Raw genomic sequence first — 26,956 nt, 5'->3', positions numbered from 1 at the left:
TACGGAAAGATCTGTCTCATAAGAATGTGTAGCCAGACTTCTGTGCTATTAGGAGGTGCATATATGATGAAGGGAAGAACATCCCTGCCAGATCTTTTGCATCCAGCACCGGGGCTAGTGCAAGTGCCAGTACTAATGATGTTGGTTAAGCAGTGAGCTGGATACCATACGCATGAAGCCATACTGATATAGTGTTCCCCCCCATGAATTTAAATGGGCAGGGGGTGCCGGCCCGTTGGCATCAGTAATGGGGGTTGGGCCGGCCCTCTCATCACTAATGGGGATGTACCAGCCCCTGTGATGTCACTGATGGGGTGTGCCCCACCCCACAACTTTACTAATTGGGGATGGCACACCCCGTGGCATCACTGATAGGGGCATGTCCTGCACTTACGGAGGTGCTGGACTTCCCCGAAGCTCTACCTACAATGTGAATATAGGTACCGTGTGCACGGCGGCTGCAGCAGGCTGTTTCAACAGGGCACCGCTATAGGGGCAGGGCGCATTTTGCCCTTTAAAAATCGGGCAGGGTGCGGTGAACACTATGATACTTGTATTAGCGTAAGATAGAGCTGGCTGTCTAGGCCTTTCACACTTGGGGCTGTTTTGTTTGTGACTCAGAATCAGGCCCTTAGTGTGCAGCACATTTCTATGTGTTATGTCAGTGTTAATCTTAATAGGGCGTATCAATTCTTGTTTAAATGTTTAATATGAATGTCTGTTTCAATGGGCCTGACTCCATTACATTCCCAACTGAATTTTTGCATGCAGTGGAACTGCAAAAATATGCTAACTACAGAAACAATATGAACAAAACAAGAAAAAACTGACTTACAGTACAGAACATTGCAGGACATGATATGGTTTATAAACATTTCTGTATCAGTAGTCATGATCCTCAAATAAGCAGTAGGGTGGCAGAACCCAAGGGTTAGGTTCCGTTGTGGGACGTGGGAGGGTGATGATGGTATAAGTAAGGGAAATATAAGCTGGTGAGAGCTTACAGTCTAAAGTTGGGTACACACTAGGTGATCCAGTATGGCGTCCAATCTGGCTGATCGTACCAACATATCACGCACATCGTCTAGTGTATACTGGCATTCGCATGCTATCGTGGGTAGTATTTACCGGGTCATCCCGTCGGGCATGCTGCACGCCCAACGGTGATGGCAATTACCAAATGCATGGGAATGTGGCCATGAATGATACAGTATATCACACCATACAGTATATCATTCAGTGTGTACGGCATGGCCGATATAGCTGCATCAGTAATGCTGTCGGCTGGGTACACAATGTTTAGTGCGTACCTGACCTAGGGCCTAATTCAGACCTGGTTGCACGCAGACGTTTTTTTGCACTGCTGCGACCAGGTAATCGCCGCCTACAGGGAGAGGGGGTAATCGCTGTGCAGGGGTGCGATCGGCTGTGCAGTGAGCTGCACAAACAAAAGTTTGTGCAGTTTCTGCACAGTCCAGGACTTGCTCAGCCAATGCGACGAACCGGGCTGGTGCTGACGTCAGGCATCCCGTGCGCTGGCATCCCATACCTCTGATATATGGAGGCCATTAGACATGTTAAGTTTAAAAAAGTGCTGGAACATGCAGGAAGAAGTAGCATTTAGACAGTTGGAGATACAAAAGAATAAAGAGGGGAAATTAAACATGCTTAATATTCCCAATCCCCCAACCCGGTAGTTGGGAGATCAGGCCATTGCCCCAGTCTATCTCTGGCTGATAGGTCTGCGGTTAAAATACTGCCCGTCAGGGCCCCGCGTGTCTCAATACTGACACCAGGATTCCGACAGTGGTACTATGCCGCTGCTGGAATACCGGCGAAGTAGGTGATACCCCCTCTCTCCCACCCATAGAGGGAGAATAAAACCTGTGGTGAGCCCACAAGTGGCATCGCTGCGATCGCCCCCCCCCCCCCTCTCTACCGCCAGCATTCTGGCGCACGGGATGCTGATGTCGGTATACTGACATTCGGCATCCCGTGCGCTGGCATCCCATACCGATCCCCTCTGATATATAGAGGCCATTAGACATGTTAAGTTTGAAAAAGTACTGGAACATGCAGGAAGAAGTAGCATTTAGACAGTTGGAGATACAAAAGAATAAAGAGGGGAAATTAAACATGCTTAATATTCCCAATCCCCCAACCCGGTAGTTGGGAGATCAGGCCATTGCCCCAGTCTATCTCTGGCTGATAGGTCTGCGGTTAAAATACTGCCCGTCAGGGCCCCGCGTGTCTCAATACTGACACCAGGATTCCGACAGTGGTACTATGCCGCTGCTGGAATACCGGCGAAGTAGGTGATACCCCCTCTCTCCCACCCATAGAGGGAGAATAAAACCTGTGGTGAGCCCACAAGTGGCATCGCTGCGATCGCCCCCCCCCCCCCCTCTCTACCGCCAGCATTCTGGCGCACGGGATGCTGATGTCGGTATACTGACATTCGGCATCCCGTGCGCTGGCATCCCATACCGATCCCCTCTGATATATAGAGGCCATTAGACATGTTAAGTTTGAAAAAGTACTGGAACATGCAGGAAGAAGTAGCATTTAGACAGTTGGAGATACAAAAGAATAAAGAGGGGGGAAAGGACAGAGAGGGAAAGTAGATCTGAGATAATATTGGAGGCCTAAAGAGCTGATGAGCTCACCTAAAGAGGTTGTGTAGAGGGAGAAAAGGAGAGTTCCAAGAACAGAACCTTGGGGAACGCTGCTACTGTTAGGGTAAGAGGGGTCATAAGAGGAGACAGAGAAAGAATGCTCAAGTAATGGCAGTTGTCATACATCGCCCTGTTACACTTAAGTACCTGACGTGGTAGTGCCGTTGTGATGCCATTGAACCTAGTTGGTTACCACCAGTTTCCATTACTGGCAGCTCATTCGGCCAGCTATGTGGGTAGTGTATTCTACCCAACGAGTCTGCTGTAGTGTTCCTGCTGCACCTTTTCTCACACTACCTCAGGATGGGTGTTGCCATCTTGGTCGTGTCACATGATGCTTTCTCTACCAACCAGGTCTGCTGTTCTGACCACCTGACCAGTGCACCCTATAGGTAATAAGGACACACTATTTAAGTCTGCTCCTGTGGTCTGACCTTTGCCAGAACAACTTTGGCTCCAGGCTTTATTCCTGCTGTTCTATTCTGTTCATTGCTCCGTAGCCGACGTTCACATCTCACATGAATGGCACACGGTGTGCACCGCCGTTTCCACGTCAGGTATTCGCAGTGGTGACATTTGTCCTGCCACGATACACCTTCACCACAGCAGCACACAAAAAATTCACAAACTGCGCTGTTTCAGAAATACTGCCACCCTTGGCCCAAAAGGCGCACAGGGGGAACCGCACAGCCGGGTATAGTGATGGCGGCCAGCAGCAGCAGCAGCAACGCTGCGGAAGCTGACCGCGGTTGTGCAAAGCATCGGACGCCTGAGCGCTGGGGAAGTGTGACGGTGCCCAGCGGCGGCAGAGAATGCTGTCCGCCGTTAGGTGCTGGTTTCACACACGGCGGGGCAGCCTGTGCTGCCCGCCCCGCTACCTTAAACACCCAACTCCAATGTAGCGGTGGCAGCGGGAGCTGTCCGTCGCCCTCCAGAGAGCCCTAAGCTCAGCTGTGCGGCGGCAGCAGGGTCTGACTGCCGCTGATGACGTTAGGGTGAGGGACTAATGGAGCGGCGGCAGCAGGGTCTGTCCTGCGCTCCTAGCATGAACGCAGCATAGCTTAGTGGATCGGCGGCCCCAGTAGTTGGCTGTCGTATCCACTTTCAGAAATATCAGGACACTGTGCAGGATCTCTCCTGCACTCAGGACGTCCACAGCAGCGGTGGGGAGAGGATGTCGGGTGCAGCGCCTGTAACCTCCCCTTATAGTGAAATACACATAAATACATGGAGCGGCGGCAGCGTGAGCTGACCGTCCGGTTGTACTCACCACACCTGCCTGGATCTGGAGGCAATGACGGGCCTTCTGTATAAGAGCCGTCCTGTCCTGCAGCCGTGGCTGAGTCAACATATGCTGATAAGGTCTATGGTGGTGCTTCTCTTATAAGCGCCGACAAGCCTTATGCTGCTATAGCAGCACACACAGTCCCGGACCCACACTTCTTAGTAAGGTGGTAAGGGACTGTGGGGAAAAAAAGTAAAAGAAAAAATTAAAAAGTAAAATTAAAAGTCTTGCAGACTTCAAGGAACGTGTCCTCCCAACTCAAAGACACAAAAGAAACTGAGGCACTTGGGAGTATGGAGGGGGAGGAGAGTTGCACATTTAAATATTTAAATGTGTGTCTCTCCCAGCTATCGACCGTCCATATCCCCAAGAGTACTCCAGTGACCCCTATGGATGAAAAAGAAAAGGGTTTACCTGGTAAGTACCAAAATCCTATTTTTTGTAACTCAGATAAATCGCTTCTTTTACCCTTGACAGCAACGGGTTATATGTGTGCAGACAGCCTATCGTCTACATTATATACCCACCAAGCCAGTAATGTGACTCGACCGTGTATAATGCTGCTACTTGTCCTGTTCATTATCAGGGGTTTACATTTTGTATGCGTTAAAAACTTTCAGTAAAAAAGGAGACCGTCCAGAGAAAACTGGAACACTTCTAAGCCCTATACTTGAAATCCCAGATGAAAAAAGGTTGCGCATCACTTCTCCACATCTCATCCAATGACTCATCGGAGTAATACATAAGGAGTGTTACTGTAGGTTCAAAATGGAATCAGATAATGCAGATAGATCTCTAATGGTGCGTACACACTAGGTGATATTTTAAATGAGATCGCTCATTTTCACCTTCGGATAATGCAGTAGAGATGACAGATAGATCTCTAATGGTGTGCACACACTAAAGGCTCATACACACTAGGCAATTTTGAGCTCAAAGTAGCTCACTTTTGGCATTTTGAGCTCAAACTCAGCCAGTGTGTATGGGCGGGCGATGAGCAGTGAGCGCTGATGCGAGCTTCCGCATCATCGCTGGCCGCTGCCGTACGTCGGGCAGTTTGTACAGCCGAGTGAAGCACTTTCCACGGTCTCCTACTGTGGAAAGTGCTTCACTTCCCCGTAAACATCGCTGGCACAGGGGAAATTGCTCAGTGTGTATGCACTGAGCTATTTTCCTGCCAGCGGTGTTCACGATCATTGCTGTGCATACATGCTGGGCAAAAACGCCCAGTGTGTATGCACCTTAAGTGATATTTTAAACAATATCACTCATTTTAACCCTTCAGAACTATATCGTTTGTAATATCGCCCAGTCTGTATGCTGCAAACGATGAACAATGCGCGGTCACGTGGGACGTTATCGACATCCTCTTTCGTTTGTACATGCAGCTCAATTTAGAGCCATCGTCCGCATGTATGGGCCAGTGGCGGTGTGATATCGCTGAACGATATCGTTACCAATATCGCACAGTGTGTACGCACTATATCAGTCATCTGGGAGGGTAGGGAAAACACTCTGGCCCTCATTCCGAGTTGATCGCTAGCTGCCGTTGTTCGCTGCGTAGCGATTAGTTAAAAAAACTGCAAAACTGCGCACGCGTATGCACCTGAAATGCGCACACGCGTCGTACGGGTACAAAGAGCATTGTGGTTTTCACAGGTTCTAGCGACGCTTTCAGTCGCACTGGCGAACGCAGGGAGATTGACAGGAAGTGGGTGTTTCTGGGTGTCAAACTATGCATTTGCACGGCTGCTAAAAGTAGCTAGTGAGCGATCAACTCGGAATGAGGGCCTCTAAACGATATCGCTCATTGGTGGTCATTCCGAGTTGTTCGCTAGCTGTTTTTGGTCGCTGCGCAGCGATCAGGCAAAAAAGCGCCACTTCTGCGCATGCGTATGCGGCGCAATGCGCACGCGCGTCGTACTTTCACAACGGCCGATGCAGTTTTCCACAAGGTCTAGTGAAGCATTTCAGTCGCACTGCTGGCCGCAGAGTGATTGACAGGAAGAGGGCGTTTCTGGGAGTGTACTGACCGCTTTCAGGGAGTGTTCAAAAAAACTGGCGTGCCAGGAAAAACGCAGGCGTGCTGAGCGAATGCAGGGCGTGTTCGTGACGTCAAAACAGGAACTGAGCTGTCTGAACTCATCGCAAGCTCTGAGTAGGTCTGGAGCTGATCTGAAACTGCACCATTTTTTTTTTGTAGCCGCGCTGCGATCCTTACGTTCGCACTTCTGCTAATCTAAAATACACTCCCAGAGGGCGGTGGCTTAGCGTTTGCACGGCTGCTACAAAGAACTCGGAATGACCACCATATCGCCTAGTGTGTATGTACCTTAAGGGAATACTTTGGCTCTAGCTGTGTCACATTATAATGTGGCTTATACAGTATATAGAGATTTGAAAGTCTAAAGAAATGTGCCATAACTAAGTTTGTTAAAAAATAAGTGTTGTTTTAAACTGCTTTTCAAAGCTATTTGGGAAAACATTCCTTTGTTACTTTTCAGTGAGGAAGTAACCTGTAATGATTGGAAGAAGAGCTGTGAAATTTATTACCTGTGGAAAAAGGTAACTTCTCTCCCCAGCACTCTTTTGGGACGGGTGATGGGACCAGTAAAACATAAACTGGTCTCATTATATCTATGTTATTTGGTCTAGCTGCAGGTGGGCTCTTATGCCATCAGTGAAGAATTTTCAGTCATCTAATCTAATGCATCAGTGCAGACCTGTCATAATTATGTTGGAAGCTATGTATCATTCTCCATGCTTTCTTTAACAGTTGTAGCAATAGAAAAAGTCCAGATAGCATTGAACCAGCATTGGAAAAACAGAAAATTACATGCATATGCAGTTTCACAGCGTAGATTAAAATAAAATTTTGGCTTTTCAATTAACAATAAAGTTAAGCAATTTAGTTTTGACATTAACTGTTTGTTTTACATAAAATGCATTTGTATTATGGATGCTTTTTCAGAAATACATTCTTTTCATGTGAACAGTGACTACACTCTTATTTGTTATATTCCAGAACTCTGTTTCAACACTTCGGCACTGTACGCAGAGAACCAATGAAGTACATACTGGTGACTGGCGGTGTCATCTCTGGCATTGGGAAAGGAATCATCGCAAGTAGCATTGGTACAATCCTGAAGTCCTGTGGGCTGCGAGTGACTGCCATTAAAATCGATCCATATATTAACATTGATGCTGGGACCTTTTCACCTTACGAGCATGGTACGTTACACGTTATACTGTACTGATAAGTGCATCTGCATTAATAATTATATACAATTTCCATACCTGCCAACAGGTCTCACATAAAATCGGTGTGACTTATATTGTATATCTGAGTATGGCCTTTGGTTGTAGGGTGTAACCAACATTGTTTTAAATTCCAGTGGGTGCAGGTATGCATTTTATTATCATATTGTATTGAAGTGATTTGTCCATGGTACACTGCTGTTAACAGAGCAGGCTCAGACAGATCATGGAAGTCTCCTGAGGATCTGTAAGGGCCCCTACACTAACGAGGCCCTTTTGGCATGTTTCATGCAAGGAAACAAGGGAACTGATATCACCAAAATTATTAAACAAATCTGTCTTTTACATTTGTCCTTGTGACTGGATTTTCTGGAGGGATCAGTTTAACCAATATTTCTCATACGTCTTAGAGGATGCTGGGGTCACATTCAGAACCATGGGGTATAGTCGGGATCCACAGGAGACATGGGCAATTTAAGACTTTCAAAGGGTGTGAACTGGCTCCTCCCTCTATGCCCCTCCTCCAGACTCCAGTTTTAGAATTGTGCCCAGTGAGACTGGATGCACTACAGGGGAGCTCTACAGAGTTTCTCTGAAAATACTTTTTTGTTAGGTTGTTTATGTTCAGGGAGGCTGCTGGCAACAACCTCCCTGCTTCGTGGGACTAAGGGGAGAGAAGTTATGACCCACTTCTAGTGAGTTCAAGGGCTCTGCTTCTGGCTACAGGACACTGTCGAAGTCCAAAATATTACATAAAAAGAACATACAAACTACACACATTATGAGTCGCTATACTTGCAAATACACGCAGCGAGAACAGCAATATATGGTAACACACGCATTTACACGGACATGCCACAGAGATGGATTCGACACTTATTTCATACAGTACATAACTATAATAATATCAAGCGCCAGACATCATGATGATTTAAAATTATATAATGAAGTAATGTCATGTATGTGTATTATTTGAACGAAACCAGATACACCTGTCATATTTGGTATTAAAGCAAGCAGATTAATGTGTAGATTCATTTGATACTTGTTATTAAGTTGTAGGACATTGCAACAAATAATTATGATTAAATGTATAAAAGCTAAAATCACTTTTATTAGAACAATAGATATTTCAAACAGGTAGTGGACAGGAAGCTCAGGCCAGCCCTTTGGATGTCTTCAAGGCTGAACCTGATTAGCATATACAAAAAGACTAGTGACTCATCATGAATGAGTAAGTTCCCTCCCCCAAACTAGATAACACATTGCTGATCACACAGGAAGGCAGTTTCTGTTTTGTACCAGAGGATGATGGAGTTGCTGGCAGACCAGTGCCTGCATGTTTTACAGAGAGAGAAAGATATAAGATGCATTGAGGAAATGGTATTGTATGCTGGCCTGTAACTGTATGTAACTGTATGTTTTAACTGCTTACTGTGTGAGTGTAACCATGTAACTATAGGTATACTGTACTTTGTAATATATTGAATGCATATCCTTTTAATAACAATTATATACATCAATGAGCTTGGAACTCAGATAATGTGTGGGTGTATTGTTTTCTCTTATGGGATGCAGTGTTTTGCGATGTACAGTACACATTCATGGCAAATGGTAATAAGATGTGCAGGCGTTTACAATATATATTAGAGCGGGCATTTTAAATATTTGTGAGGAAACAATTTGGCATTCACAATACCATTAGCTCCTGAGGGTTTGATCGCTGGGTACGCTCAGATGCTCGCTCCCACAGCCTGCCGTCACCCCCTTACAGAGCCAGAAGTCAGAAGACAGGTGAGTAGCAGAAGAAAAGAAGACTTCAGTGACGGCATTATGAGGTACCGCGTGGCGGGCGAGAACACTGTGCGCCATGCTCCCGTTTCCAAGGCACTGCAGGGCGGGGGCGGGGCCCTGGGCAGCATGTATAATTTCTCTTTTTTTGGCTGGCAGAAGGGGACATTAGTGCCTAGGCACTGTCCTACCCCCGCCATAGACATTAATTATTTATTTAAGATCGGGAAGAAGCGCGCCATTACGGGGGCGGAACTTCTTCCTCACTCGGCCAGCACAGCTCAGCGCCATTTTCTCCTACATAGCGGAAACGCTGGTCCTCCCTCACTGCTGACACAAGTCTCAGGGTACTAAAAAGGGGGGGGGGGGGGCACAGTGTAATTTGGGCAGTGTATTTCAGATAAAGCGCTGCAAGTCTGTTATCATGAGTCTATTCACAGGCTTTGTATGATTGCGCTGAGTTGTGAGCTGGCAAAAATACTCTCTGTGTCCATCGGACAGTCTTACTGTGGGTCTGTATCATATAAGCCGGTGTGTCTGTTGGTGTTTGATACACGTGTGTCGACATGTCTGAGGCTGAGTGCTCTTCCCGGGAGGAAGCTATATTAGGGACACAGACGTATGAGGGGGTGACCGTGTCGGCACCGCCGACTCCTGCTGGGTGAATGTCTTGAATGCAAATATGGAGCATATCAGTAAGAGATTAGAAATGTTACATACTGATTCCGACATGGACACGAATTCCAGTGTCTACTATAGTAATTCCAGTTTAGATCCAAAATTGGAAAAGAGCATTCAGTACATGATTAACATATTCAGTATATGATTAACATATGTTATCTTGCCCAGTTGCTACTCCCTGATACCGACACAGATACTGATTCCTGTGTCGACCAGATTGTTCCTGATTAGATCCAATATTGTGCAATTAAGGACGTATTAACGTGACAGAGAACCCTGCTGTTCCTGACGAAGGGTCTATATATGTATGTGGATTAATATATGTTTATATGTATATAGTATGTATATGTATGTATAGACATATACGGATAGCAAATCTCAGGTTCTGAGCACTCTGTTTGAGAAAGAATCCTGGTGTTTTCCGATGCTTATTCGTTCCCGCCGCGGACAGAATAAAGTTTGAGTCACGCCCTGCTCTGCAGGGGACCATGTCACAAATCCAGCTGATCGTATACAGGTAGCTACGCTATATCCTAGCTATGTAACCACGGGTACATTACTTAGACCTGCCATGGCAGGCGCATGGGTGAGCATGCCAGAAGTGTTCCCGGGGGACCTGTTGGACAAGTGGTCCGGATCCCACCTACACATGTACCGAAGGATTATCCTGTCTTCTGAGAACAGAATCTCACTCTTGTGGTGGCTACACAGCTCTCACCTCCTAGAGGGGCACAGGTTCAAGATCCAGGACTGGATCCTGATAACCACGGATGCAAGCCTCCGAGGCTGAGGTGCAGTCACATGGAGGTCAATCTTCCAAGGAAGTCAAGTCAAGAAACTTGTCTCCACATAAACGTTCTGGAGTTAGGGGCCATTTACAACGGCCTTCTGCAAGCGGAACATCTTCTTCGCGATCTGCCCATATTGATCCAGTAGGACGATGTAACAGCAGTAGCGAACATAAACCGCCAGGACGGAACGAAACGCAGAGCGGCAGTGGCAGAAGCCACAAAGGTTCTCCGCTGGGCGAAAAAACATACAAGCGCTCTGTCAGCGATCTTCATTCCAGGAATGGACAACTGGGAAGCATACTTTCTCAGCGGACACGATCTCCATCCAGGAGAGTGGGGCCTCCATCAAGAGGTCTTCACGGAAGTGACAAGTCATTGGGGAGTTTCCTCAAATAGACATGATGGCATCTCGTCTAGACAAGAAGCTTCAGAGATATTGTTCCGGGTCGAGGGACCCTCAAGCAATAGCAGTGGCTGCACTGGTGACACCGTGGGTGTTTCAGTCGGTGTATGTATTCCCTCCACTTCCTCTAATTCCAAAAGTTCTAAAGATCATATGAAGAACAAAGATTCAAGGGATTCTCATTGTCCCAGACTGGCCAAGGAGGGCTTGGTATCCAGATCTTCAGGATTCACTCGTAGGAGATCCCTGGCCTCTTCCTCCCCGCGAGGACCTGTTGCAGCAAGGGCCGTGCGTGTATCAAAACTTACCGCGGCTATGTTTGACGGCATGGCGGTTGAACGCCAGATCCTAGCCCGAAAGGGTATTCCCAGTAAAGTAATTTCCACACTTATTCAGGCCATGAAAGGAGTAACGTCTAAACATTACCACCGTATTTGGAGTAAATATGTTTCTTGGTGTGAATCCAAGAAGGCTCATACGGAGGAATTTCAGCTAGGACGTTTTCTCCATTTTCTACGAGCAGGTGTGGATGCGGGCCTAAAATTGGGTTCCATTAAGGTCCAGTTTCAGCCTTATCGGTTTTCTTTCAAAAACAATTGGCCTCCCTTCCAGAAGTTCAGACTTTCGTGAAGGGTGTGTTGCACATCCAACCTCCATTTGTGCCCCCCAGTGGCACCATGGAATCTTAATGTGGTGTGGCAGTTCCTTCCGTCACATTGGTTTGAACCTTTACGAAAGGTAGAATTAAAATTCCTCGTTTGGAAAGTGGTCATCCTGTTGGCCTTGGCATCTGAGGCGGGTGTCTGAGTTAGCGGTCTTGTCTCACAAGAGCCTTATTTGTTCTTCCATGAAGTTAGAACAGAGTTGAGAACTCGTCCACGATTTCTGCCGAAAGTGGTTTCATTTTTCCACATGAACCTACCTATTGTGGTGCCAGTGGCTACTGACGCCTTAATTGGATCGAAATCTCTGGATGTGGTCAGAGCTTTGAAAATTTCTGTCACCAGAACGGCTCAGATTAGGAGAACAGAGGCTCTGTTTGTCCTGTATACTCCCATCAAGATTGGATGTCCTGCTTCCAAGCAGACCATTGCACGCTGGATCTGTAATACGATTCAGCAGGCTCATTCCATGGCTGGATTGACGTTACCGAAATCGGTGAAGGCCCATTCTACTAGAAAGGTGGGCTCCTCCTGGGTGGCTGCCCGGGGGGTCTCGGCGTTACAACGTTGCTGAGCAGCTACTTGGTCGGGTTCGAACACTTTGGCTAAGTTTTACAAGTTTGGTACCTTGGCCGATGATGACCTCAAGTTGGTCATTCGGTACTTCAGAGTCATTCGCACTCTCCCGCCCGTTCTAGAGCTTTGGTATAACCCCGTGGTTCTGAATGTGACCCAAGCATCCTCTAGGACGTATGAGAAAATAGGATTTTAATACCTACTGGTAAATCCTTTTCTCTTAGTCCGTAGAGGATGCTGGGCGCCCGTCCCAGTGCGTACTGTATCTGCAGTTATTACTTGTGGCTACACACATGTTGTGTTGCGGTTCTTGTCAGCATGTTGCTGCAATCGTTCATGCCGTTGGCTTGAATTCTGTTGAATGCCATGTTCTGCGGCATCCTTGAGGTGTGAGCTGGAATAGGCTCACTGTGGTTTAACAATAAATCCTTTCCTTGAAATGTCCGTCTCCCTGGGCACAGTTCCTATAACTGGAGTCTAGAGGAGGGGCATAGAGGGAGGAGCCAGTTCACACCCTTTGAAAGTCTTAAAGTGCCCATGTCTCCTGCGGATCCCGTCTATACCCCATGGTTCTGAATGTGACCCCAGCATCCTCTACGGACTAAGAGAAAAAGATTTACCGGTAGGTATTAAAATCCTATTTTTTAATAACTTTGTGCATTAAACAAAGTGTGTGTACATTCACATAATTCATTTATGTTTCATATACACCTTATACACACAGCCTGAAGGTAATTTAATACAATATTTTTAATAACTTTGTGTATTATTGATCCGTAGAGGAGGAGGTGGGGACCAGGCAGTGGGGACCACTGTTTTTATTCCCTGTAACCCGGTGGGCCAGTACGGCACTGGTTTGGGGGTGTTAACATGGTGTTAGCAGGGAGTGGTTGTAAAAACGCATTTTTCATGCCATGTATCTGCTGTCAGCTGCGTGCCTTAATGTACAAAAACATTGCGCCTACATGACTACTGCCACGGCCAGTCTGGGTAGCCATAGACCGACTCGAGCAGTCGGTCTTTCCAGTTTTTGCATATAGGCTGTGTATGTGTGCGCAATTGTGAAAGAGTTGCCATCATTTCAGTGGGCATCTCTTTTCATTTCTGGGTGGCAGCTTCACTTGCTTATATCTGTATCTATTTATCTATCTATCTATCTATCTATCTATCTATCTATCTATCTCTGAATCAGTCCCTCAGTATGCAGGAAGGTGACTTCGATATGCATTGCTGGGATCAATCTCAGTATACAGAACTACCAACACATCTTGCACTGCACAAAAATAAGTTGGCTGCACATATTCGCCCATTTCTGTAATAGGTTAGGAAGCTTATTCCCTTTTTCTTTTTTGAGGTGCAGCAACAAAATATTTTCCACAAGTGAATATACCGTTATAGATAACAGTATAAATCAACAATATTTGGTCATGTATTAATAAACAAGACAGCATCATAACCTTTTTCGAAAATGGACACAAATGTAACTTCAGTTAAAACATAATAAAAGAAAAAGGATGACTTACGATTCACAGGTTGCATTATCCCTACTCTCTTCACAACATGGTCCACATGGACAATAAAGATCAATAATTCAAAATGAAAAAAATCATGAATGAAATATCCTAAATACAACATTGTTCCTAAAGGGTTACTTACTTTGAGTCCCATATTCACATCATCCAGATAGACCTTTTATGTGGGTTGGGGATGGAATACCGGCGGGCGGGATCCCGGAGGTCAGTAAACCAACAGTGGGATCCCGGCCGTCAGCGGGGTGAGCGCTAGAAAGCCCCTTGCGGGCCTGCTGCGGGCTCGGTGGGTTACTGAGTTCGCCACAGGTTCTATTCCCACTCTATGGGTGTTGTGGACTCCCATGAGTGGAAATAGCCGTGGCGCAGCTGTCGGCATTCTTGGCAGTCGGGATCCCAGAGTCAGTATTCTGACCACCGGGATCCCGACCGCCGGGATATTAACTAGATCCCCTATATATGCCAGTGGGTATAAGCACCCCCTATTCAGACCCACTGAAAAATGGCAAACACATTTTGGACTCTTAGGGGGGTACACATGGAGCGACGTTTACTAATTTCTAAGCAATCTGACTAGTCTGCATAGAAATTAAGATCACATTGCTCCGTGTGCAGGGGTGCCGGCGACAGCGATTCGCAGTCCCGCGCTTCGCTATTGCCGGTGCTAGATTGGCCTGCATGCAAGCACAATCTAGCAGGTCGCTCATTTCAGCGCTGGGTGAAATGAGCGGCCCCTCCGTGTCCGTTACCCGCTCACTCAGCACATCACACTGTGCTGAGCGGGGGAAGAGATGTGTGCTGAGCGGTTCGCTCAGCACACATCTCCCTCCACATCTCCCGTCTGTACGGCCCTTAAGACCTGCAACTGGACCAGTTACTAGTTCAGCCTTTTTTACATGACTCTAAATGTATTACAACCTGGGAGAAGATAACAGAGTATGGCTATTTATTATTAACCTTACATGGCAGAATAACTGTTGTTTTAATATCTGTTTATTGCACCTCTTCCAGATGCACGTTTATATGATGTGCATACTGTAGATCGTCTGTATAATAATCCCCTTTTAAGTACATGCTAATTCTTCATTTGACCAAGTTTTACACACAGCATAGCAGAGCAGCATGTGCACATGCGGAAACATGATGGAACATTGATAAGCACAGCCCTCACAAATTGCCTTTTTGGATCAGTTACATATAGGTAACCCACAATGTTATGTTATATCGTAGTAAATACTTTTATCCATTTTAATGATAACTGAGAATATGTTGTATTATTGTACCCAATTTGCAGGGGAGGTTTTTGTATTGGATGATGGGGGTGAGGTTGACTTGGATCTGGGAAATTACGAGAGATTCTTGGATATCAGCCTCTACAAGGACAACAACATCACCACAGGGAAGATTTACCAGCATGTGATTAACAAGGAACGGAAAGGAGACTATCTGGGGAAAACAGTGCAAGGTTATCCATATCACTAAAATTTTATTTACTGACTGATAAGTATATTGTTCTCTGTTACCAGGTTTTATAAGTGGTGAAATGAAATAAAATGATGGAAATGTGACATATTCATCCTCATATCATCAGACCAGCGTCACATATTATCAGCACTCTATGTTGCTAGCTTTTATAGCATTAAAGGAGCAGACCGTATGGGATGCAGTTAAAATGCCAGCTGTCGGGATCCCGGCATTCAGGAGACCAACGCCGGAAACCCGATAGCCGGTGAAATGCTGACCGCTGCCCCGTTCTCCCACTGGCTTGGTGGGTCCATGCCCCCAATCGAGTGAAGTGAGCGCTTTCGAGGGGATTCGCTGCCGGGATTCCGGCAGATGGGATGCTGCTGTCGGTATACTGATCGCCAGAATCCCATTTGCCGGTAACATATTCCAGATTCAGAACGTATGAACCTTGTGTCATATTAAGGTGCGTTTGACATCATTCTGGACGTGATTCAGAGATGGACGCAAATGCCTTCGCAGCTGTGTTCTCATACACAGCAGCTGTGTGAAAATATGCAAATGTTGCAGCCGCTGGGATTTGCATTGAGACACCCACTGGAAGCGCCTGAGATCTGCTGCTCCGATCATCCTTCTTCATAACTCTATGGTAGTGCAGCATAGCCATCGGAAGCAAGACACTGGAGCCCTTTTAACTGCGTGTGGGATCTCAGTTACTAGCTGTAACACCCCCTACCCCCCCCCCCCCCCCCCTTCCTGAAATGGACGCAGCATGTCTGCATGTGAGTCACCACTCCTTTGTTACCGTCCACAAACACTCCCTGCCTGTCAGTCACTTAGCGAATAAATCCTCAAGTTGCAGCAGTGGCAAAAAAATTGTTCCTCTCTGGTACATCGACATTGCATACATCTCTGAATCAAGCCCTGTTTTTGATGCCTCACACTGCTACTCTGCTTCTTCCTCTGTTTTTTAGTAGTTCCATTCACTTCTTCACATGACAGTACTGATGTAGCCTAGGGGCAGATGTAGTAAGCCTGGAGAAGTGATAAAGCAGTGATAAGTGGAAGGCAATAACGCACATGTCAATCATTATGGGTTTGAAAAAATGACAATTAGGAGCTGACTGGCTAGTGCGTTATCACCTTCCACTTATCACTTCTTTATCACTGCTTTTTCACTTCTCCAAGCTTAATACATCTGCCCCTAGAGTCCTGCATCACTAACATTATTACACAAGTCAGTGACTTCTAGGGGCATATTTTTTAAAGTGTGGGTTTTTAGAAGTGGAGATGCAGAACATAGCAACCAATCAGATTCTACTTATCTTTTATCTAGCACCTTCTAAAAGATAAAATTCAGGGCGGGATGTAATACCGGACGAATTCGGCGGTCGTGCAGGATGCCAGCAGATCTCGGTCATTTTTTTTTAAAACACTTACAAGGCATGGCTTTGCCTTGTAAGAGATTGACCTTTTAAGAATATGTCCGATTTCGTTCGACACCCCACACAGCCACCGAACTCGAGCGGCATTACATTCCACCCTCAGAGTCTGGGTGCTATGGGCAACATCTCCACTTCTAAAAATCTGCACGTTAGTACATATACACCCTAGTCAGTGGCTCACACCTCCTTGAAAACTTAAAACGTTGGGACAGATGTTTTAACCTGGAGAAGAGATAAAGAAGTGATATAGCAGTGATAAGCGCAAGGTGATAACGCACCAGCCAATCATTACGGATTTGTAAAATGACAGGAGCTAATTGGCTGGTGCGTTATCACCTTGCGCTTATCACTGCTTTATCACTTCCCCAGGCTTACTACATCTGCCCCCATGTGCTGTATGGGGAACTTGCTTTTATACCTAAATATGTGTAGGAATATTTCAGTATTTCAAAGTTAGCAATTCAGTTGTGTACATTTCACATTTTGAATGTAGAATATTATTTTTCCAACTATGTATTTTTTTAATTTTTTTTTTTAGTTTCTGTATATACTGTTTGTCATACACGACAATATAAATTCGTTGTTTTTTCTATATTTTTCAAGGTGTGTGTGTGTGTGTTTGTGGGTGTGTGTGATGTGTAATATTGCCGGTAGAATTAATATAATGTGCTTTATTATGTAAATGGAAGAAGGGCAGTTCCTCTAAGGTTATTGATTCTCTTGTCAGCAGCATTGCCAATGTAGTAATCACCTGGCCTGCTTCCAATTGCAATGATTTATAGTATATGTATTGATGTCTATTGTTTCGCTAATTCAGTCAGTCATGCACAGTATTTCTTTGTAGACTATGCTGTAATGATAATCATTACAAAGCCTATTAATATTGATATCACATTCTTGCTGCTGATAAACAGCTATTATTGCTGGGATTTCTGCGTTATTACCTAGTTGTTGTAATGACCTTAAAGGCTGTGACAGCTAATCCATGATCCATGGTGTCTTCTTTGTTTCAGTGGTCCCGCATATCACAGATGCCATTCAGGAATGGGTGATGAATCAGGCAAAGGTTCCTGTGGACAGAGATCAACTGGAGCCACAAATATGTGTCATTGAGGCAAGTGTATATAACAACAACATTAAGTGCTAGATTTATATTCACGCCTTGTACGTCATGACACCCGCAGCAGCCATATCGCACTTCACCAACACTATCTAATTAAGCTCTAATTTATTACATGTCTCTCTTGTTGACTGCTGTGGTAAGTCCTGTGTAAGATACGCCTGAAAACACTTTCTAAATCCACACGTGTTATTCTCCACAGTTATACAGTGCAACAGTGTTCCTATTTAGTAGCACAAGTCATGCACAGTCACCTACGGTGTATGTCTGTGACAGGTGGACAGAGGAGAGCTATACTTGCACAATATAAAGAGATCTCATTACTATGGAGGAAGGCCACCGCACTGTATATTGGGGGTAATTCTGAGTTGATCGCAGCAGCAAGTTTGTTAGCAATTGGGCAAAACCATGTGCACTGCAGGGGGGACAGATATAACATTTGCAGAGAGAGTTAGATTTGGGTGGGTTATTTTGTTTCTGTGCAGGGTAAATACTGGCTGCTTTATCTTTACACTGCAATTTCGATTTTAGTTTGAATACACCCCACCCAAATCTAACTCTCTCTGCACATGTTATATCTGCTCCTCCTGCAGTGCACATGGTTTTGCCCAACTGCTAACAAAATTGCTGCTGCGATCAACTCAGAATTAGGCCCATTGCCCTTGCAATAACAAATCATGGAGCAGAGACAGGGAAGAGTGAAGTGTGGTCTTTATACGGGTGGTATTCATGTGACCGCCGGTCAGCTGACCGACAGTCACATGACCTCCTCCACCAGCCCGACGGGTCACTCCCGATGGTCGGCATGCCGACCAACAGGGACTATTTCCACTCGTGGGTGTCCACGACACCCATAGAGTGGGAATAGAACCCGTGGCGACCGCAGGTCGCCACGAGCCCGCAGTGTGGCGAGCACAGCGAGCCCGCAAGGGGCTTGCTGCACTCGCCCCTCCCCGCCGGGATCCCGGCGTCGGTATGCTGCCGGGATCCCGGCGTCGGTAAGCTGACCGGCGGTCAGGAGACCACCGGTCAGCCGTACTACACCCCTTTATACTAGTAGTTCCCCTATGAGAAAAGGAATGGGGGAGACATTTTATATACAGTATAAAATACCTGTGTGTACATACGGTATGCTTCAATTATAAATAAACAAAAAAATGGTTTAAACAATCTGTTAAATACTAAAAGTTTTTTTCCAGGTATTTGTCTTTGTGTGTATTGCATAATATTTTTACACATTTAAATAGTGACTTCTGCACAAATTGTTGCATTTACCATGAACTAATGGCCTATTACTGTTTTATGTTTGTTTATATTAAGAGTTGTTTTGTACTGTAAAAAAGCCACTCTGATGTGTTGGAATTAGTAAGTTCTCACCAATCAGAGTTGCTACTGCCGCACTCTAACCGATGTTACATGGAGTAATCTTGCAGCTTGCATGTGGTTTTTATTTTGCCAAGCCAAGTATTGTGGATACTTTGTGGACCAATGAGGACCCTACATAGGAATTAAATGAGTAAAAAAGTGGAAAAAGTAAAAGTGTAGGGAGTTTTATCTCAGGATCAGTGTGGTTTTGTTTTGCAGGGCTTTGTTGTTTTTTTTACAAGTGGACTACAAGTTCCAGCAGGCCCAACATGCCATGGCATGTCTGCACTGGTGGTTTCCAAGTGCCAGCATGTATGGCAGCCATGTATGTGCTGCCACCTGTAGTTTTACAAGCACTAACGTGCCCATATAGTTTAGGAATCACAAAGCATGTTGGAATCTGTAGCTTGCCAGCAAACCAATTATTTCGCCACACTTACCACTCAGGGGTGTGGGGAGATCCGCAACTGTCAGCATGTGGCTGCTTTTTCCAAGAGGGGATGGCCCATATTTTTGAGGTCCCAGTTCTGTGTAGTTTAATCATGTGCTGAACAGGCTAGGTCTGCGGGGGGTAACATTCTGTAGGTTCCTGGTAGTGCTGGCAGTGGCAGTTTTGGGGTGACCGCATGCTTTGTCCTCCAATTTTGCCACTATTAGCCTCGGCTCCGAGCGCTAGTTCTGGTGAGATGTTGGAGGGGGCTACACTGGGGCAGTTTAATAGAGGAGGGGGTCTTTAAGCAGTGTGTGTGCCGGCCACTTTCTTGACGGCACATGGTCTGAGTATGCTCTTGAACACATTCACAGGACTCTGGGAAAATGGGGCCCACACCATTTTTCAGGTTTTTTCTGTACTGCACATATGAAAATGGCGTCTGTGACTAGGGCCTTCGAGACATCTACAGGGTTTCAGGTACTAAGTGGGTGTGGACAAATACAAGCGGCATGGCCATATAACCTTTAAAAAAAAAGTAAACTGCTATGTGTACTGTCACATCATTTGTCTCCCTCAGCAGCTGGCGCAGGTAAATACCTGCTGGATCCCCCCAGTAGGCCCGGGCGCAGGTAAATAGTACCCGTTGCCCTCCAATGGCTTTGGTAGAGAGTTTATTATAGGTTATTGGTGCAGGTTTTGCAGTGTGAACCCCTGGACCCAAGGACCATGGGCACGGCACACTGTATCTATAATAAATGTGGGACCAGATTTTTATGTTTTTTTAAGCAACGTGTCAGCCCATATAGCTGTAATTGCCAAATTGGCTCTAATTTTTTTAACATGCTTTCTCTGACGTCCTAGTGGATGCTGGGAACTCCGAAAGGACCATGGGGAATAGCGGGCTCCGAAGGAGGCTGGGCACTCTAGAAAGATTTATGACTACCTGGTGTGCACTGGCTCCTCCCACTATGACCCTCCTCCAAGCCTCAGTTAGATTTTGTGCCCGGCCGAGGTTGGATGCACACTAGGGGCTCTCCTGAGCTCTTAGAAAGAAAGATAGACTTAGGTTTTTTATTTTCAGTGAGACCTGCTGGCAACAGGCTCACTGCAGCGAGGGACTAAGGGGAGAAGAAGCGAACTCGCCTGCTTGCAGCCGGATTGGGCTTCTTAGGCTACTGGACACCATTAGCTCCAGAGGGATCGACCGCAGGCCCAGCCTTGATGTTCGGTCCCGGAGCCGCGCCGCCGTCCCCCTTACAGAGCCAGAAGCAAGAAGATGGTCCGGAAAATCGGCGGCATGAAGACATCAGTCTTCACCAAGGTAGCGCACAGCACTGCAGCTGTGCGCCATTGCTCCTCTCACACACTTCACACTCCGGTCACTGAGGGTGCAGGGCGCTGGGGGGGGCGCCCTGAGGCAGCAATAAAAACACCTTGGCTGGCACAAATACCTCAATATATAGCCCCAGGGGCTATATATGAGGTAAATACCCCTGCCAGATTCCATAAAAAAGCGGGAAAATAGGCCGCGGAAAAGGGGCGGAGCTATCTCCCTCAGCACACTGGCGCCATTTTTCCCTCACAGCTCCGCTGGAAGGAAGCTCCCTAGCTCTCCCCTGCAGTCTACACTACAGAAAAGGGTTAAAAAAGAGAGGGGGGGCACTAAATTTAGGCGCAGTATACATTATATAGAAACAGCAGCTATAGGGGACATAACTCAGTTAGTCCCTGCATTATATAGCGCTCTGGTGTGTGCTGGCATACTCTCACTCTGTCCCCCCAAAGGGCTTTTGTGGGTCCTGTCCTCGTTTAGAGCATTCCCTGTGTGTCTGCGGTGTGTCGGTACGGCTGTGTCGACATGTTGAATGAGGAGGCTTATATGGTGACGGAGCAGAGGCCGATATATGTGATGTCGCCCCCTGTGGGGCCGACACCAGAGTGGATGGATAGCTGAAAGGTATTAACCGACAGTGTCAACTCCTTACATAAAAGGGTGGATGACGTAACAGCTGTGGGACAGCCGGCTTCTCAGCCCGCGCCTGCCCAGGCGTCTCAAAGGCCATCAGGGGCTCAAAAACGCCCGCTCTCTCAGATGGCAGACACAGATGTCGACAAGGAGTCTGACTCCAGTGTCGACAAGGTTGAGACATATACACAATCCACTAGGAACATCCGTGACTTGATCCCGGCAATAAGAAATGTTTTATACATTTCTGACATTAACCCAAGCACCTCTAAAAATGGGTTTTAGGTTGGGGAGAAAAAACAGGCAGTGTTTTGTTCCCCCATCAGATAAATAAATGAAGTGTGTGAAAAGCGTGGGTTCCCCCGTTAAGAAACTGGTAATTTCTAAAAAGTTACTGATGGCGTACCCTTTCCCGCCAGGAGGATAAGTTACGCTGGGAGATATCCCCTAGGGTGGATAAGGCGCTCACACGGTTGTCAAAAAAAGGTGGCACTGCTGTTTTAGGAACGGCCACTTTGAAGGTACCTGTTGATAAAAAGCAGGAGGCTATCCTGAAGTCTGTATTTACACACTCAGGTACTAGACTGAGACCTGCAGATCGTGCTGCTGCAGCGTGGTCGGTGACCCTGTCAAGCATACTAGTTTGCTAATATGAGAACATATTAAAGACGTCGTCTTATATATGAGGGATGCACAGAGGGATATTTTGCCGGCTGGCATCCAAAATGAATGTAATGTCCATTCTGTCAGGAGGGTATTAGAGACCTGTCAATGGACAGGTGATGCTGACTTAAAAGGCGCATAGAGCCTTATAAGGGTGAGGAATTATTTGGGGATGGTCTCTGGGACCTCGTATCCACAGCAACTGCTGGGAAGAAATATTTTTACCTCAGGTTTCCTCACAGACTAAGAAAGCACTGTATTATCAGATACAGTCCTTTCGGCTTCAGAAAAGCAAGCGGGTCAAATGGCGCTTCCTTTCTGTACAGAGACAAGGGAAGAGGGAAAAAGCTGCACCAGTCAGCCTGTTCCCAGAATCAAAATTCTTCCCCCGCTTCCTGTGAGTCCACAGCATGACGCGGGGGCTCCACAGGTGTAGCCAGGTACGGTGGGGGGCCGTCTCAAAAATTTCAGCAATTAGTGGGCTCGCTCACACGTGGATCCCTGTTTCTTTCAAGTAGTATTTCAGGGGTACAAGCTGGAATTCGAGATGTCTCCCCCCCGCCGTTTTCCTCAAATATGCCTTGCCGACAACTCCCTCAGGCAGGGAGGCTGTGCTAGAGGCGATTAATAAGCGGTATTCCCAGCAGGTAATACTCAAGGTGCCCCTACTTCAACAAGGACAGGGTTACTATTCCACACGGTTTGGGGTACCGAAACTGCATGGTTCGGTGTGACCCATTTTATATTTAAAATCCTTGAACACATACATAAAAAAATTCAAGTTCAAGATGGAATCGCTCAGGGCGGTTATTGCAAGCCTGGACGAGGGGGATTACATGGTATCCCGGGACATCAAGGATGCTTACCTGCTTGTCCCCATTTACCATCCTCGCCAGGAGTACCTCAGATTTGTGGTACAGGTTTGCCATTACCAAGTCCAGACACGGCCGTTTGGACTGTACATGGCACCGAGGGTGTTTACCAAGGTAATGGCCGAAATGATGATACTCCTTCAAAAAAAGGGAGTTTTAATTAAAAAAATCCCGTACTTGGACGATCTCCTAATAAAGGCACGGTCCAAGGAACAGTTGTTGGTGGGAGTAGCACTATCTCAGGAAGTGCTGCGCCAGCACGGCTGGATTCTGAATATCCCAAAGTCACAGCTGGTTCCGACTACACGTATACTGTTCCTGGGTATGATTCTGGACACAGTCCAGAAAAAAGTGTTTCTCCCGGAGGAGAAAGCCAGGGAGTTGTCTTCTCTAGTCAGAGACCTCCTGAAACCAAAACAGGTATCGGTGCATCACTGCACGCGGGTCCTGGGAAAGATGGTAGCTTCTTACGAGGCAATTCCATTCGGCAGGTTACATGCCAGAATCGCATATTCAGATGCATCGTTTACTAACCCTGTCTCCAAGAACCAGGGTGTCTCTTCTGTGGTGGCTGCACGGTGCTCATCTTCTAGAGGGCCGCAGATTCGGCATACAGGACTGGGTCCTGGTGACCACGGATGCCAGCCTTCGAGGCTGGGGGGCAGTCACAAGGGGAAGAAACTTCCAAGGACTATAGTCAAGTCAGGAGACTTCCCTTCACATAAATATTCTGGAACTAAGGGCCATGTACAATGCCCTAAGTCAAGCAATATCCCTGCTCCTACACCAGCCGGTGCTGATCCAGTCAGACAACATCACGGCAGTCGCCCATGTGAATCGACAGGGCGGCACAAGAAGCAGGATGGCAATGGCAGAAGCCACAAGAATTCTCCGATGGGCGGAAAATCACAAATGATTGTAAATCAGTGGGATTGTCCACAGGTGGACATGATGGCGTCCCGCCTAAACAAAAAACTAGAGAGGTGTTGCGTCAGGTCAAGAGACCCTCAGGCGATAACTGTGGACGCTCTAGTGACACCGTGGGTGTATCAGTCAGTTTATGTGTTCCCTCCTCTGCCTCTCATACCAAAGGTATTGAGAATAATAAGAAGGCGAGGAGTAAACACAATTCTCGGGGTTCCGGATTGGCCAAGACGAGCGTGGTACCCGGAACTTCAAGAGATGATCTCAGAGGACCCGTGGCCTCTGCCGCTCAGACAAGACCTGCTACAGCAAGGGCCCTGTCTGTTCCAAGACTTACCGCGGCTGCGTTTGACGGCATGGCGGTTGAACGCCGGATCCTAAAGGAAAAGGGCATTCCGGAAAAAGTCATTCCTACGCTTATTAAAGCCAGGAAAGAGGTTACAGCAAATCATTATCACCGCATATGGCGGAAATATGTTGCATGGTGTGAGGCCGAAAGGGCCCCAACAGAGGAATTTCAACTAGGTCGATTTCTGCATTTCCTGCAAGCAGGAGTGAATATGGGCCTAAAATTAGGTTCCATTAAGGTACAGATCTCGGCTCTGTCGATTTTCTTTCAAAAAGAACTAGCTTCAGTACCTGAAGTTCAGACATTTGTAAAAGGAGTGCTGCATATTCAGCCCCCATTTGTGCCTCCTGTGGCACCTTGGGATCTCAACGTGGTGTTGAGTTTTCTTAAAATCACATTGGTTTGAGCCACTAAAGACCGTGGATCTGAAATATCTCACGTGGAAAGTGGTCATGTTATTGGCCTTGGCTTCGGCCAGGCGAGTATCAGAATTGGCGGCTTTATCATGTAAAAGCCCTTATCTGATTTTCCATATGGATAGGGCAGAATTGAGGACTCGTCCCCAGTTTCTCCCTAAGGTGGTGTCAGCGTTTCACCTGAACCAGCCTATTGTGGTGCCTGCGGCTACTAAGGACTTGGAGGACTCCAAGTTGCTAGACGTCGTCAGGGCCCTGAAAATATATGTTTCCAGGACAGCGGGAGTCAGAAAATCTGACTCGCTGTTTATTTTATATGCACCCAACAAGCTGGGTGCTCCTGCTTCTAAGCAGACTATTGCTCGTTGGATTTGTAGTACAATTCAGCTTGCACATTCGGTGGCAGGCCTGCCACAGCTAAAATCTGTCAATGCCCAGTCCACAAGGAAGGTGGGCTCATTTTGGGCGGCTGCCCGAGGGGTCTCGGCTTTACAACTTTGCCGAGCTGCTACTTGGTCAGGGGCAAACACGTTTGCAAAATTCTACAAATTTGATACCCTGGCTAAGGAGGACCTGGAGTTCTCTCATTCGGTGTTGCAGAGTCATCCGCACTCTCCCGCCCGTTTGGGAGCTTTGGTATAATCCCCATGGTCCTTTCGGAGTTCCCAGCATCCACTAGGACGTCAGAGAAAATAAGAATTTACTCACCGGTAATTCTATTTCTCGTAGTCCGTAGTGGATGCTGGGCGCCCATCCCAAGTGCGGTTTATCTGCAATACTTGTACATAGTTATTGTTAACTACATCGGGTTATTGTTGAGCCATCTGTTGAGAGGCTCAATTGTTTCATACTGTTAACTGGGTATAATATCACGAGTTATACGGTGTGATTGGTGTGGCTGGTATGAGTCTTACCCGGGATTCAAAATCCTTCCTTATTGTGTACGCTCGTCCGGGCACAGTGTCCTAACTGAGGCTTGGAGGAGGGTCATAGTGGGAGGAGCCAGTGCACACCAGGTAGTCATAAATCTTTCTAGAGTGCCCAGCCTCCTTCGGAGCCCGCTATTCCCCATGGTCCTTTTGGAGTTCCCAGCATCCACTACGGACTACGAGAAATAGAATTACCGGTGAGTAAATTCTTATTTTTATTCATTTAACTGCAGTTTTCTTGTGATTTTTATTACATAGTGCCTATTGCAGAATCAGAGGCTATTACATTCTTGCCTATGGAGCTAATTCAGTCCTGATCGCGCAGCAAATTTGTTAGCTAATTGGCAAAACCGAGGGGGTAATTCAGACCTGATCGCTCGCTGCTGTTTTTTGCAGTCCTGCGTTCGCATAGTCGCCGCCCACCGGGGAGTGTATTTTAGCTGTGCAAGTGTGTGATCGCATGTGCAGCCGAGCGGTACAAAAAGGTCTTGTGCAGTTTCTGAGTTGCCCAGGACTTACTCAGCCGCTGTGATGACTTCAGCCTGTTCGGGACCGGAATTGACATCAGACACCCGCCCTGCAAACGCTTGGACACGCCTGTGTTTTTCCAACCACTCCCAGAAAGCGGTCAGTTGACACCCACAAATGCCTTCTTCCTGTCAATCCCCTTGCGATCGCCCGTGTGAATGGATCCTTCGCACAAACTAATCGCTGAGCAGCGATCCGCTTTGTACCCGTGCGACGCGCCTGCGCATTGCGGTGCATACGCATGCGCAGTTCTGACCTGATCGCAGCACTACAAAAAACGCTAGTGAGCGATCAGGTCTGAGTTACCCCCCATGTGCAGTGCAAGGGGAGCAGATGTAACATGTGCAGAGAGAGTTAGAAATCTAAATTGGAATGTAAAAATAAAGCAGCCAGTACTTACCCTGCACAGAAACAAAATAACCCACCCAAATCTAACTCTCTCTGCACATGTTTAGGTCTGAATTAGGCAATATATACGCTAAAATTCTAAAGCCAGACCAGCAACAACTTCAAGTTTAGCAACTGATATGTTATAAAAAGACATTTTTGAATACTGTTTTAGACCACTAGATGGTACAATTGCATAATTTAATGTAATATTTAACCAGTCCTACATTTTCTTTGGGTCTCCTTTGATCTAAGTGTGTGTGTGTGTGTGTGTGTGTGTGTGTGTGTGTGTGTGTCTGTTTATAACAATCTAACTAAATAAATATAAATAGTTGTATATCTTGTTTCTGGTTTTCTGGTTCATTACATACAATTCCTTATCTACAGCAAACACTATCCTACCATCCTTCTATACGACAAGGATCTACTTAAATGTATTAAGGC

General features: G+C 46.5%; 1 protein-coding gene across 3 annotated transcripts in view; it reads left to right on the top strand.

Annotated features, from left to right (window-relative positions):
* CTPS2 (CTP synthase 2) overlaps positions 1-26,956 on the top strand; it is an 848,459-nt gene that overhangs the window by 30,646 nt on the left and 790,857 nt on the right. For 2 of the 3 annotated variants that reach the window (XM_063955806.1, XM_063955807.1), the window contains exons 2-5: positions 6,465-6,525; positions 6,986-7,191; positions 14,946-15,116; positions 17,574-17,674. In XM_063955806.1, the coding sequence (XP_063811876.1) occupies positions 6,482-6,525; positions 6,986-7,191; positions 14,946-15,116; positions 17,574-17,674 (522 nt within the window). In that variant the 5' untranslated portion in view covers positions 6,465-6,481. The remainder of the gene's footprint in view (positions 1-6,464; positions 6,526-6,985; positions 7,192-14,945; positions 15,117-17,573; positions 17,675-26,956) is intronic. The other variant, XM_063955808.1, reaches the window with a different exon arrangement.

This window comes from Pseudophryne corroboree, chromosome 2 (genome assembly GCF_028390025.1).
Source record: "Pseudophryne corroboree isolate aPseCor3 chromosome 2, aPseCor3.hap2, whole genome shotgun sequence".
NCBI classification, from domain to species: domain Eukaryota; kingdom Metazoa; phylum Chordata; class Amphibia; order Anura; family Myobatrachidae; genus Pseudophryne; species Pseudophryne corroboree.
The sequence above is the reverse complement of the archived record's forward strand: the minus strand, read 5'-3'. Positions and strand labels throughout refer to the sequence as shown.